Here is a 15,086-nt window from a genome sequence, read left to right on the forward strand (position 1 = left end):
ATTGACATGTTGTTATTTGCATACTCATTTATACTACATGTTCTTGTACGCAACTGTTGACCCTTGTGTATATATATATATATATATATATATATATATATATATATATATATATATATATATATATATATATATATATATATATATTTATATATAGCTTGAATCTGTGTGAAAGTGTGTGCGAGTATGCCTGTGCTTGTCTAAGAGATTTTATTATAACCTTACCTTTTAATACGTTGAGAACCACGTGGCAGATGTATCATAATGACCAAATATGATATGTTTTTTAAATTAAGACTATTATTATTATTATTATAATTATTATTATTATTATTCCTACGCTTTTAACAATATAAAGTTTGGGATGTGACTGGGGATGGTCAGTAGATGTGGATAACGGTTTCAAATTACTTTGGACAATTTTGCAAATGTATATAACAATGGGTGTGTGTGTGCAGTATAGTTAGGCGGACGGATTGATAGGAAACATTGGCCACAGTGAAATGCTACCTTGCTATAGACGTCTGACTTTGTCTATTTTGAAAATCTGATACAAATTTATACCATGCTATAGACCTCTGGTATTTTCTATTTTCTAATTCAGATAAAAAGTTCAAGGAAATTGCTCAATCTACCATGCCCAGTAGTGCCCCAATGCTACAGTACATAATCGTGAAGCTCATGCAATACTTCCATTCTACACGGAAATACTCGTTCCTTGAAGAAGCAATATAACCCACTGTTTTTGTTTCTCATGAAGGCTGCAATTAAACCAAGGCTACTTCGTGTCAGCATTAGGATATCACATCTAGTAAGTATTTCTTGCTCAACGACTACCCTTCTGAATACCCCACAGTCACGTGCTCTTTCCATCTGGTCGATGATTCCCACCGTATCAACAAACTGCTCTCGAAAGAGTTTCTTTGCTTCTACCTTTGTCTCGTTTGAATCAGTGGCTACGTAGATGCTGTATTTGGATACGTCATTATATGTCTGCAAAAATGTCCAGATTGCATGCATTTCGTTTTTTGCAGTCCTCTCTGCGTCTAAACCTTTGATTCCCATCCTAATGTGAGCACAAACTAGAGAGCGGCCTTTGACCTGTTTTGAAAACACGTCCTCCACTTGTTTATTTGTGTGATTGTTGAGGACAAACAGATGCCTCATGACATAACCGTAAACCTGACCAAGGGTGTAATTGTGCAACCACGGCATCACGTCTGCTGTCAACTTATTTCTTCTGATAGAAGTCACGTAATCCTGGGCAGTGTGAAATAAAATAACATCCTCTGGAAATAGTTGGTTAAAGTTGGCCCATTCAATCATCTGATGTTGACGAAAGTTTTCGGCCAAATCGTTGTACATATAGAAATCCCTGGCACACAAGCCATCAAGTTCGTCCGCTTTAACTATCCAGTTGACTTCGTTTGGAACAAGAAAGCTTTCCAGACGACATGGATTGTTCATTAAAATGCCATATGTTCTGTTGGACAAAATGGAAATTAGGTACGTTGTAACAATGGCCCTTTCCCTGTCTCCCCATCCGAAGCATTGGTCAGCATCTACACAGGTATTTATTAAGTAGCGGCCAGGGTTTGTGACCAAGGTGCCGTCAGATCTATACCTAGGCTGGTGGTAACACTTGGGCACCGAGAACAGTAATCGTACACACGAGAAGGCAAGCGTCAGTAGTCCCATGCTAATAATGATCTGTGAAAAAGAAAGCAAATACATATTCAATACAAAGTTCAGTGGCAATAGCATTTGAAGACTAGGAAAAGAAACGTGTAGTAACCAGTCATCAAAAAGAAAAATAAGTATGGTTGTCAGAGATATAATCAAAAAGTGGCTCATATACATAACTCGAGTCGTGTTGATTTTGTCTTTCGAAAGATTTTAGTATCTGTTTAACTTTTCTTATTTTTTACGACTTTCCTTTTCTCGGCACAACGTAGGTAGGATTATACTGTATAGTGCTAATGTATCCTAGATATCGAGCATGCAGCAGCGTTTGTGTGAGGAAGAATGTTCAACGTACGTAAAGGAAACTAAAATATTGTCATAAGACTTGTAGACGAAGGAAATCGAGTTAATGTCTTTTTGTTGTTCATAAGATAATCACTTATTTGGATAGATAAGCTAGGGCCTCGCACTTTTAACGTATGTATGTATGTATGTATGTATGTATGTATGTCTGTCTGTATGTATGTATGTATGTATGTATGTATGTAGGTAGGTAGGTAGGTAGGTAAGTAGGTAGGTAGGTAGGTAGGGCTACATAAATAGATGTACAGCCTACCACGTCATTTCGCTACCTATTTATTGCGACCCGTCTTAGGCCAAATAATTGATTTTAAAGAACATTTGCGTTCTCGATAATGTTTCCTACGTTCTGACATCTTGATAAACGCCATGCGCTTGCTTAAAATGTGGAGATCTTTCTGCCAGTTTGCATGTTTCGTAACTCCGTTATCTTGCAGTGTGAAGAGATATTAATATATAGTATCTATCACTGACATGGACAATCCAGCTATTAGGCTCGTAATCGCTATATTTATCCCCATTTGATTCGAATTAATTATACCCGTGTTTAAATTTGTGGCGAATCAGACATTCAAGATATGGATCGAAATTTTAATGGCCACAGGATCTATCCATACTGGTTCTATACAGGTACTATGAACCAAACATAGAACAACTTCCGCTTTTTTTGTCAAGCCAAGAAACATTAGATGTAATTCTTCGCCACTGAGAATGATATTTGGAACAACGTTTGTTCCCATTACTGCATATGGTGGCGGAAGAAGACAAAGTTTTATTTTAGAACAGTGTCGGCTTTTTCTGTAGCACTTCGGAGGCGAATCATAAAACTAGCGTGGATTCTTACATCTACCCAAGATGTTATTAATCAACCTGAAACGTCAGAGCGATGATCCGATCGACTCAAAAACTATTTGAATTTAATCTCTTTTTTTCCGGTGGAGTCGCAAATGTACATGTCAATGGCGGTAACTTTGGAAACAGTTAGGATGGACATGGTTTTATATGAGTGTAAATTCTTCCAATTGCTTCGATATGTTTGTTGTTATTAAATTTGTGCATATTATTTTTATAAAAATGGATTTCAATTAAAATATTTGTTTGCGTATTAATTCTATATCTTTATATATGAATTATATAAATACCATACTTGATCGACTCTTCTAAATTCAAGTCTTGCTAAATGTCAGCTAGGGATTTAAAAAAATAGAATTAGATAAGTTCATGTATACATTACAGATACTAAATACTATTTGCTTCTTTTATTTGTTTTATTATTTAGTGTTAGTCTTACGATCTATGATGCTGCATCACATTTTTTAAAACAAAACTTGGACAAAAAGTGTAATCTGACAAGGTTAAATTGTTTTGTCATAAATTCTTTCCCGCGAGCGACAAACTTTATTTTAAATATTGTACACTTTGTAAAGTAGATTAACTATGTGTATAACAGCTGCTGAATATTTTATCATGGTTGTTATTTTATAAAACCAAGTATAGAATAATTTGCAAGATAATATTCAATGAACTCTCTCCCTCCCTCCCCCCTCTCTCATGCGAACATACACCATGATCGGGTTGAGATCAGTTGACCTGACAGTACTCAGACATTACCTCTACGACAAAATATTCACTAATTTTTTCATTGAGCTATTGAATTAAGAGCCTGTTGAGCACGGACGAAGAGACAAAGTACGCATCCACCAGGTCTGCTTAGATATTTTTGCACGAGAGTTTGAGGACTACTGTCCTTTCGAAATACGGATTGAGCTTCATCAATTACGTCCCTTCCAGTGTTCTATGTTACATATTAATTTATTCAGGAAACTGTTGAATACCATTTTTAGCACATCACAACAGTCAGCATAGACGATTCCTACTGGCTAGCTACTATTCCTTATTTATCACTCTCACGCACAAACACACACACATACATGCAGAATCTATGTTGGGGTTTGGACCGAGACAAAGAAATACCAGTCATGGGGTTACATTATTTGTCTCCCAACGAGGCTTGCCGATTAGGGAAGCATAATGTAACCCCAATATTTTCCTTTCAAGTAAAAAGAACTCTTCACTAGTGCAATATAGTTCACGTGCAAATGTTTACATGTGGCTCATTAATACAAATACGTTAATGAGGGCTGTGGTGTGATCGTTGCATCCGAAGTACACAGTTTATACGCGTGAGCTAAGAAAAATAACGATATAAAACATCGCATTGTAATGAGGTATTACCACATTTAATATATGGATGTTATATGAAATTGACAATAAATAATTACAACAAACTGTTTCATTTTCATCAGTTCCAATTTTGTAAAGTTATATTGTAATTAATGAAACGATACTGGGTACTCAGCTCTGCTGTGGTTATACATAGTACAAGCTGTCACGAAGAGTAACATGTTGCATTAGATTATTCAAGGGCAATTAGTGATCTGTGTCACTATCGTATAAAGCGTTCCTTTTCTTTGGAGGAGGTGAAAATGTTTGTGACATACTTGTGTTGTCCTTAATATTGATTGTAAAATTACCCCCGTGTATAAAAGACCCTCCAAATCCGGACCATAGAGGATAACCATGCGCTAAACTTTAAACTTCACGGATTCTTTGAAAATTAGTTTTTTTTTGTCTTGGAAATATGGCAAGTGCTACAGTGAAACAGTGAAATATGCAGATGGATCAATGTGTTGACGGATAAATAATTCCTTCTGACTGGCAAGTCCATTATTTGTCATTAAATATTGTAGGTATAATTTTGATTTAACTGTGGCACAATGGAGATGCTTAACAAAATTAGAATAAAGCATTTTTGACATAACACATTTCTGGCTGTTACTGTGTTTTTTTCGTAGTGGTTATGAGAGTTGGGAGGCTATGGAGTGTATAGGTCTATAGTCTATGTGCATCAATCAGTGTTTTCTGTCATAGTTCATTTCACACAGCATTGAGAATTTTATCAAACAAGAGTTAGCTTGTTTACTTGACTTTTTTATTCCCTATTCTCACGACTTTACAATTTGGCATCGGTTTGTAGTAGGGAATTATTGTCTGTAACGTCAATTCGTGTGTTGGAGCATGTCAGATATTAAATAGACAGAGTTCCAAATGTTACTGCATTCATTCGACAGTAAGGATGACAATGTTTTTCATTAATATGGCAATTAACATTTCTAAAATAAGATTAAGCCTTTACTTTAGAAAGGGCAACATAGCGTTAATTTTGCCTAGTTCTATAATGCAGCAAAGTAATACGAAAAAAAATGACACCCTACGTTTCTATCTTCTACCATTCATTATTTACTTCTCTCTCTCTCTCTCTCCGGTGTAATGTTAAATCCCTCTCTCTCTTTCTCTTTTTTCATTGCGAAGTAATAATAATAATAATAATAATAATAATAATAATAATAATAATAATGATAATAATAACAAAAATAATAATAATAATAATTTTATGTCCATTTGAGTAAGGCATATGATGCAACTGGATATTGAATAAATTGTGAGATTGCATAATGCTACTTTGTTCTAATACTAGTACCGAAAACGTGATACAGAATAATAAATCTTTGGCATGGAGATACATGGTTTGTTCTGCATATCTTAATCAGGGTGAAAATTGGTCAGAATAGAAAATTCCTATTGGCTAAATAATTTTAAAAAATATGACCAAAATTGGACCCAGATTATTTTAGACGATGACAGAGACTGGATGTAAAACCTGTTTCTCTCCACGCTTGGTCAAGTTGGATTTAGTTCAAAAAACGAAATTGCAGTATTGTAATCACAAGATATAATCACAACATGACATGTATTCAATTTGAGACACGACTTATTTTACTGCGTTCATTTGACAATATTTATCGCGTACTCATAGTAGCTCTTGAAGCCATTCAAGAGGCTAGGTCAGTCAGTGCGAAAGGGCCTGATAGCGGTTTATTTTGTAGTGTTCCAGTATGAGATGGTGTGTTTTTAGCGCACTTAACTTCAACCGTTGCTCGTCTTAGCACATGATGTAGTGAGGTCTGTCAGTGAGAAATGGCCTCATAGCGATTTAGTAAGTGGTGTCGTACGGTCAGTCTATACGGAACGGCGTGTTTGATGGACACTTAATTTCTTCCACTGCTTGCTTAGTAGAGAATGTAGCTAGGTCAATCAGCGCCAAACAACCTGTTTTTGCGTAATATAGCAAGGTAAGTCAATGCGAAATGGAAGGATTGAGGGAGACGTAACTTCAACCACTGCCTTCTTTAATACATTATTTTTGCTGAAAATACTGTTTATCATTATTACTGTGAACGAATGTTCAAATGATGATGGAAATTGGGAAGTTTGAGTTACATTGTGTGCACTTTGATATGATGGTCAAAACAGTCAGGATAAAAGTTAATAGAAAAGTGATTTTGTTATGTATTTTCTTTAACCCAGAGACATCATTCACATTAATTTCAAAGTGACACTATACTAAATGATTGGAAGTATAGTCTTAGTTTACTACGTTGTCATCATTGAATCATTGCCGATTGCTTTTGTTTGTTTGTATGTATGTGAATATATTTGTATCTCCACTACGCTAAAACTTAAATAAACCTCGTGGGTGTTTTAGTATGCTTGTATAGGTATACAAATGTTTATAAACACAGTGTGTCTATAAATATGTCTTCCCTCGACTAGCTTTTTATGATAGTATTTGCGAGTATAGTGCGTCTAAAAGCATGTATATCCTTGCCTTGCATGTGTGCGATAGCATGCTCGTGTGGATGGAATATATCTATAAACACTCCTATCCTTACCTTACTTGTGTATGATTGCATGTTTCTGACTGTTTCGTCCCCATATTGTACATCCTACATATTTGGTGAAATCGTAGGTGTGATGTTCTCGTCATATTGACTTCGTTTTGTATACTATATGTTCGGCATTGGTCAGCAGATAGCTAAGTATTGGATAGTAGATAACTAATACTTAGATTGTAGGTCACTAAGTAATTAATGGACGTAAAAGAGATGGATAGTAGATAACTATTCCAATGTTAAATTCGCTTTTGTCTCTATAAATATTCGACCCGTTTATGTCTATATTGCCATCGGCTCTATAAATATTGAGGTCAGCAACCTAAAATAGAGTTACAATATATCTCATTGTTAAATTCCTGTTAGAGGCCATAGAGTTATATTTAAGGTAAACAACTTCTAACAATGTAACAATGTATATAATATGCTCTAGTCGGCATAGGTGTCATGAAAGGCATGACGTTCTTGATTTCTGTCCAAGAGCAGACCGACTGATGATGCTACACTATCAGAAACATAATTTCAAAATGTCGGCCTAATGTTAAATTCCCCGATATCATATACAATTTTGACTCTGTTTAACATAGAATGCCCGGTGTTCCTTATTTCGCCGGCCTATAATATTCACAGCAGAACATTTTAAAAAGAAAGAAACAATATTAATGCATTTAGCCATTATTTACGTTTTAAATGATGAACAATACTAAAAGAATAATGTGCAAATGGTTCCTGCTCAGGTGGAATACAAATACTGCTGGTGCAATACGGAAAAATGTTGGGTGATATTACATTTGTATGCAGTAAACTAATTGTATTGACTTACCACTAAAAATACAATTCTTCTCGAAAATCTCATTTTCGTCAACATGGTCTTTGAAAGAAACACGTCTGCAAAGTCAAATTAAAAACGTATACAAGTTGTAATTATAATCTAATTTGATGAAAAAGGAATATTAAAAACAGTATAAATTGGGGTATATGATTATGTCAAAATGTTTCTAACAGTGTAGATGGATATCTAGCGGATGAGAAGATATACGAATATGTATGTATGTATGTATGTATGTATGTATGTATGTATGTATGTATGTATGTATGCATGTATGTATGTATGTATGCATGTAGAGTCGAACGGCACATCGGAATCGTTATAGCTATACAGACAAGAGTACGTTGAGATATCCAGAAAAGCCAAACATACAAAGAAAACGGAAAAAAACGTGAAACTCTTCAAAAACAAAGTTCCATTCGTCGAACGCGATATACTCCAATTAAAAACAATTGACTCCAGTAGTCTCCACTTACGACATGTTGGGGGTGAGCCTTCCGACCTATTTTTCCGGTAAGGAGGGAAAGACCAGCTGTAAGAATGTCATTTCAACAGAGCTATTTTAAGTGTTGTTGTCCTGATTTAACTTATAACAAGAGTAGCATCTATAAACAGTGAGATGGAAATTTTGCAAAACAAAAGAATATTTATTTATATATTAAAATATTTGTAATTAAAAAGACAGCTTCTATAATTGATGCAATAATACAAAAATAAGAGATACAAATAAAACCCATTTTTATACGTATTTTAATTAGAAAATAGAAAAGAGGATGAAATTACAAAATTTGCAAATAATATTCATTACATAGACATTCTCTTCAAATGAATTAATTTTAGATCTTACTGTTGAAATAACAAAGATTTGCTTGTATTCTTCAATTCCATTAAGTCATATTTGGAGAAGATAATGATTTCAAAAGTTAACAAATCGTTCTCCAAAAACTCAATTGGACCTAACGATCAAACGTATGAAAGTACGATTCCAGGAAGGTGAATACATGGAGTATAGAAATGTTTACAGCAAAACCAGTTCAATTAATTCAGTCAGTAAAAATGAAACGTAATGTGTCATTTTACGTACCTAATATGGATATAAGATATGCGAAGGTATAAATTAGATGCTAACAGAATTGAATATTTAAAATTGCAAATTGAGTAATGTCACTAGCTATGAACAAGGTCATACATATATTTCCTTGAATGGGTACAGAGCATGAAAATGCTTATTTCAATGTGAAACAAATACGGTGGATGTTTTTATATGTTGCGAAATCTGCTTCAAACATAATAAATCATCATGTATATGCACCATCAAAGTACGATTTAAACAGATACATACATTGATTTCACAGATAAACTGATCAAATAGCGAACAATTCAAAAATTGAAAACAAACTTGATATATCTGTAAACGTGTATTAAATAGTCTAATCATGCTACACAAAACATGTTCGACCTATTACAAGATAAATCGAAATACATGCTATTAATACAGACGGAAAGAAATATATATGTGAAAATGGTCGATTTTATTCCTTTACACTAGAAGCATTAACGGAACATAAGAACATGTCACAATGTAGAAAACTCGATAGCCTGAAGAAAACCCATTTTAAAATTTAAACAAAACCATTTAAAGAGCAATGTCTTATTTATTATGATTCTGAAAGAATAATAGTGCCGCAGGCCGCAGGCATAGGCAATGTTTACTGGAGGAACTATCTGTCCCATCATGGAGAATCAAACTGCTAAACACATTCCATTATGATTTCGCTTATTATTTAAATTAATCCACAGTATAAAACGACAATTACAGAGGAACATTTTATACGCACGCGTTGTGTAAAATAGCAAAACTAATGTATAAAGAATTAAGATCATATTCAAAATATATGGTGCTCATAGAAGAAGATAAAGAAAAACATTTTAATTTAACACATATAATTTGCATGTGTGGTAACAAAATAAGTGAAGATAGCGCTGGAGACCTTGGTCACTTAACATGTAAGTATAGACTTGGAGCATAAAACTAATGTAACTTAAATTGCAAATACCCAAACTACTTGTCATTATTTGTTCATAACTTACACGGTTATAACAGTCGGTTATTTATTAAAACATTTATTAAAATGAAACTAATGAAGAATATGTTTCATTTATAAATAATTTCATAATTGCTAATATTAGACCATGACAAAAGGAAATAAACAACAACCTAAAGCACAATCAGGTTTACACGTTACATTACATTTATATGGCAGTACATAGAAAAGATGGTTAAATTTTAAGTGAACTCTACATTGTCTATACAGCTATGTTTTTTGAAAGACAAACTCATGTGAATACATAAATAGTTTTAAAAAGATTTAACGATACAGTTATATCATCCAAAAAATGTTTTATTGACCGACTGTAATTAGTTCTTGATAAATGAGTGTAAAGGGATATTTATTTAGAATCATAATTCATACATATTCTGAAGTAAATCATGAATATTGCTTAGACAGAGATGATGGCCAGAAATATGGCTGTGAGTACAAAGGATCAAGGTTATTATTTGTTATGACATCTATTTGTGCCAGTATATGCCAGTTAAAGCTTTAAAATGAATAAATCAGATGGGAGAAATAACATTACTATAATAATGGTTCCATTTTAGAAGTGGATTTCGAGATTTCATTACACATTGGTGACTGTCTTAAAGACAACTCATTACATCCAGATAAATTAAAACCTAATACAAAATATTTTTCTCCCTCTGTGAAATCTGAAGCTTTGCGTGGAGTTGGGTTTCAAAATGAATCAAATGGCTGCATACTGGTGACTTATTTTCTCTAGAACAGTGGTTAAACCACGTATTAAAATGAACCAAAATTTAAAAAATAAAGCCAAAAATGTGTTTTGATAAAGAATTATGGAGACTAATAAAAACCGTGTCTTTGGTAAACATATGTAAATTCACGGTAAAAGAATAGCATTAAAACTAAGAATATAAAGAAATCAATTATTGAGAAGTCAGAAATGTCTACCATATGCCAAGAGAACAATTATTTTCGATGAATTGGTGTTCGTCAGCTTGAAAGACAATAAATTAAATTAACAAGCCAATTTACCTTGTATATAAAGTCATTTAAATTGCTAATGTATTTTATTTACTGTAGAAAGATGATCCAAACAAATATTCATATAATCAGGTTACTCATGATTGTTACTCATTTACTTTGTTGTGTATCTATGTTCAGACAGAACGTTTTTAAAGTGACCGGAATGAAGATCAAGATTTGCAATAGTAGTGACTTTCCAAAGGATAATATTATAAATGAAATGAAGAAGAAACTTCCTCGCTGTTTTAAGGGTATTCGCAATAGTAGTGACATTCCAAAGGATATTATTATAAATGAAATGAAGAAGAAACTTCCTCGCTATTTTAAGGGTGAGTTGAATGTAAATCCGATTGCAAAGTGTTGTGGGTTAAGGGCAAATATATTCATTCACAACATACAAAGAATAAAAGATAGTAAAGGAAAACAAAACGTGATTTAAAAGGTATTATACTTTTGAAGTGTATAAATATTGCATAGCTTGTCACCAGAAAAATTACCAAGAAATGAATTTACTCAACCCATCACGGGACAAGTAACATCTATAAAGCAGAATAGCCTGTGAAGTACATTATATACAGCCAAAAGTAAGGACCTTACATTGAAAAAGAAATTTACGTTTCATTATTTATTCCTACGTATCTACAATTTCTAGTTTTACTTCGTTCGGACTAAAATGTTATTCTTACAAGAGAGTTACAATTGCATTTTTCTTCTTTCGGTAAAACACGCTAATATTAATATAATCTTTACTACAGTGTGGTAGTTTTCTACAATCGTCCATTCTGGCTTATTTAGACTGTTACTGCGCTTGGATCTGATTTCTAAGATATTCTTCTATGTACGTGTTTTTATTTTCTTCTTAAACTGATTAGATTAGGTTCGTGCTTCATTCAGATTCTTATAGCAAGTTGGCTGTCTACATCAGTCTGAATGGAGAACTCAATACAAACTGAAACAGTCTTCCAGGTTCAATCTTAAAAATAGTGTGCATCAACTTGATTTTCTGCTTGGAATAACCTATTGATCTGAAGCGTATATCTGTGTCCCTTGTAAGCAGCGAAACTTGATAAAGCGTAGTTAAGTCTATAACTGGTTACTATTCATTTCGACGTAGTTTAAAATATTTCAGTATTTAACAACTCTTTCGTATATTTCTATTCAATATTAGCATCTAATCTGGTCTTAATTTCACACTAGATCACTTATATTCCCATGCAAGGCAAAATCATAAAGTATTACACGTCCAAATATTATTGTATTGTTATCTGGATGCTCTATTTATTATTATTGATTTCCTAATTTTAATTCTTCCATCCTAACACCCAATACAAGAATCTTTAGATTCATGTCCATGTTCAGTTCAGTTTTACATGGTTCTAAGATTTTGTTTATGTCGGTTTCAAATGTATCTTTGATGGAAATTAATATGATACGCTTTGCATTCTATTTAACTTTTGAATACATATGTTGTTGATGCCAACATTTTTATACTGCAATTTGTTATGCCTATCTTGTTAACCACGTTTCAATCATAATATTTTTTATATCTTTGTTTGAGTCTTAGATCTGTAAACTGTTGTAAAATTAAGTAACAGTCAGATCTTTCACCGCTTTTAGATTCTTAGAAGACCAACTCTCATATCAGTAATAGATTAATTATAAGTTTCAGCTCAGACCTGTGCCCGGCCTTCGCTCTAGTTTATTGCAGTTTCTAGGTCACGGGTTATGTTGGTCTCTAAAAATGAGTTCTAAAACCTAATCATATACATTTGAAGTATTTTCTACTTTTGTCTCATCAATCTGTTTTCGTAGATCTGAGAGTGTGTTCACTATTTCAGCACCACATTTTCAAACTCTGTTGATCTCTTGTAAACTTGTTCCTCCAATGAGTTGATATGTGTCAAGTTATTAGCCTGAAAAGTAGTGTACCTTTTAGTGCCAGCGTGTCATTGTACAACTTACTAGTATATGCATTAGTTACTTTAAAAGAATCACGTAAAGATGTGATATGAATACTGATACACTTTAACCACTCTTAATGGTGTTCCCTATCAATGCAGTCACTGTTTCTGTTGTTGTTAGAAACGATAATTGCATGAAAAAGTTCATAGCTAACGACTGTATCATGAATAACAACAACTCTAGTTGTTTTGATGTACAGAACTTAAGCATTGATATATATTGTTTAAAGAAAAAACATTGATTTTTAAGTAAGAATTACTATAAATCTTTGATACTTTGAACAACTACAAAAACAGTTGTTTACGAGTTTGAATAACAATCTTTCACAGATTCACCATTAAATTTAATGCTAAATTCATGCAATTCCAGTCTCTAAATACTTGACTCTTCAACAACATTACACATATTGAAGTATTTTAATCTCTTGAACGTGATGGTAATGAATGATGAGAGACACGTTACAATACAACTGTAAGTAAATGTTGCAAATCAAGAAACTTACCTCTGTAAAAATGACGAAACGCAAATGGAACTCTAACAATTACTCCCTACACTCGAAATGAATGGATAAATAGTCGCATATTTCGATTTCAAATAAAGTTTAATATCTCAAATCAGTTTTACAAAATTCACTACCCAAGAAGTGATCTACACCTTACATGACATTAATGTTACAATATGGAGTCCAGACAAGTGTGTGCTTTTGATTAACAAACAACAAGTTATTTAACTGGTCGATATGGTGATGCCATGTAGCGCCACCATTCCTTACCATTGCCGCTAAGCATGCGCATCTGCTATCTAGCCATCTACTATCCAATATTATATATTATCCCTACGCCAAAAATCAATATGTTAAATTGGTAATGCCAATTCGAGCATTTTCGTTTTCAAATATACAGTTTCGGAGGTTTTGTCACATTAACACTTTTACAAATTTTGGAGATCAGTAAATCTTAAATGTAGTCTGCAATCTCATAATGTATATAAATGAAACTGGGCGGTTTTGGAGATCAGTAAATCTTAAATGTAGTCTGCAATCTCATAATGTATATAAATGAAACTGGGCGGTTTTGGAGATCAGTAAATCTTAAATGTAGTCTGCGATCTCATAATGTATATAAATGAAACTGGGCGGTTTTGGAGATCAGTAAATCTTAAATGTAGTCTGCAATCTCATAATGTATATAAATGAAACTGGGCGGTTTTGGAGATCAGTAAATCTTAAATGTAGTCTGCAATCTCATAATGTATATAAATGAAACTGGGCGGTTTTGGAGATCAGTAAATCTTAAATGTAGTCTGCAATCTCATAATGTATATAAATGAAACTGGGCGGTTTTGGAGATCAGTAAATCTTAAATGTAGTCTGCAATCTCATAATGTATATAAATGAAACTGGGCGGTTTTGGAAAAAAAGCACCGGACGTTATGAGGTTTAGTAGTAATACTTGCCTGGTCTGGAAAATGAAGGCACAAGAGTACTAAGTGCTCGCGTCTAGGAAAATGAAGGCACAAGAGTACTAAGTGCTCACGTCTAGGAAAATGAAGACACAAGAGTACTAAGTGCTCACGTCTAGGAAAATGAAGGCACAAGAGTACTAAGTGCTCACGTCTAGGAAAATGAAGGCACAAGAGTACTAAGTGCTCATGTCTAGGAAAATGAAGGCACAAGAGTACTAAGTGCTCATGTCTAGGAAAATGAAGGCACAAGAGTACTAAGTGCTCATGTCTAGGAAAATGAAGGCACAAGAGTACTAAGTGCTCACGTCTAGGAAAATGAAGGCACAAGAGTACTAAGTGCTCATGTCTAGGAAAATGGGGTTAGCTAATGGTGTAGGGAACATTGTATTCAGAATTAACACAAAAGATATGTGTGATTGGTGCATTATGCAAGAGTTCTAGTTTCTGTCAAAATTAAAAATGTTGAGTCACTCGGTTAAATGTGAAATTAAGTTTATATATTATCAGGCTTTGTACTTTTCATGATTAAATGTGATACACATTACTGAATATGTTAACTCTGTACTAATCTGGCAGATTAAGCTCTCTTAAGTTTACAGTATAAAATGTCGATTGAAGGTTGTTTTCTATGACAGTGTGTGCCACACTTACTGAAATAGGGCAGATGGTATCTTTATTTCTCCAAAGAAATGTGGTCTGTGGGGACGGTATCGTAATACCTATAGGGAACAAAACCATTGCAGTGTATCGATATAAATGTGTGCATTAGACGTCACTGATAAACGATAATATTGTGATTTAGTGAAACAAACAGAAATTGAACATTTTATTGATAGAATGTATAAAATCCTTACAATGGACTTTTGATAAAGATGGTTATTACTGGCA

The 15,086-nt window shown here is 33.4% G+C and overlaps 1 protein-coding gene across 1 annotated transcript; it reads right to left on the reverse strand.

Annotated features, from left to right (window-relative positions):
* Window positions 1–214: 214 nt before the first annotated feature.
* LOC149775175 (uncharacterized) lies at window positions 215–13,387 on the reverse strand. The gene is made up of 3 exons (XM_089943868.1): window positions 13,237–13,387; window positions 7,660–7,724; window positions 215–1,710 (listed from the first exon to the last, which is right to left on the reverse strand). Exons 2-3 carry the CDS (start codon window positions 7,702–7,704, stop codon window positions 658–660), a joined length of 1,098 nt encoding a protein of 365 aa, XP_089799994.1. The 5' UTR covers window positions 7,705–7,724; window positions 13,237–13,387; the 3' UTR covers window positions 215–657.
* Between the last annotated feature and the right edge of the window lie 1,699 nt (window positions 13,388–15,086).

Source organism: Sinohyriopsis cumingii, chromosome 19 (genome assembly GCF_028554795.1).
Source record: "Sinohyriopsis cumingii isolate HCF-2022 chromosome 19, ASM2855479v2, whole genome shotgun sequence".
Classification (NCBI taxonomy): Eukaryota; Metazoa; Mollusca; class Bivalvia; order Unionida; family Unionidae; genus Sinohyriopsis; species Sinohyriopsis cumingii.

Bases quoted from the DNA above. Each gene is read 5' to 3' on its own strand.
- LOC149775175 (XM_089943868.1), bottom strand. From the start codon at position 7,704: ATGTTGACGAAAATGAGATTTTCGAGAAGAATTGTATTTTTAGTG. The intron at 1,711-7,659 runs GTAAGTCAATAC...TCTTTTTCACAG, and splicing joins GAAGAATTGTATTTTTAGTG to ATCATTATTAGCATGGGACT.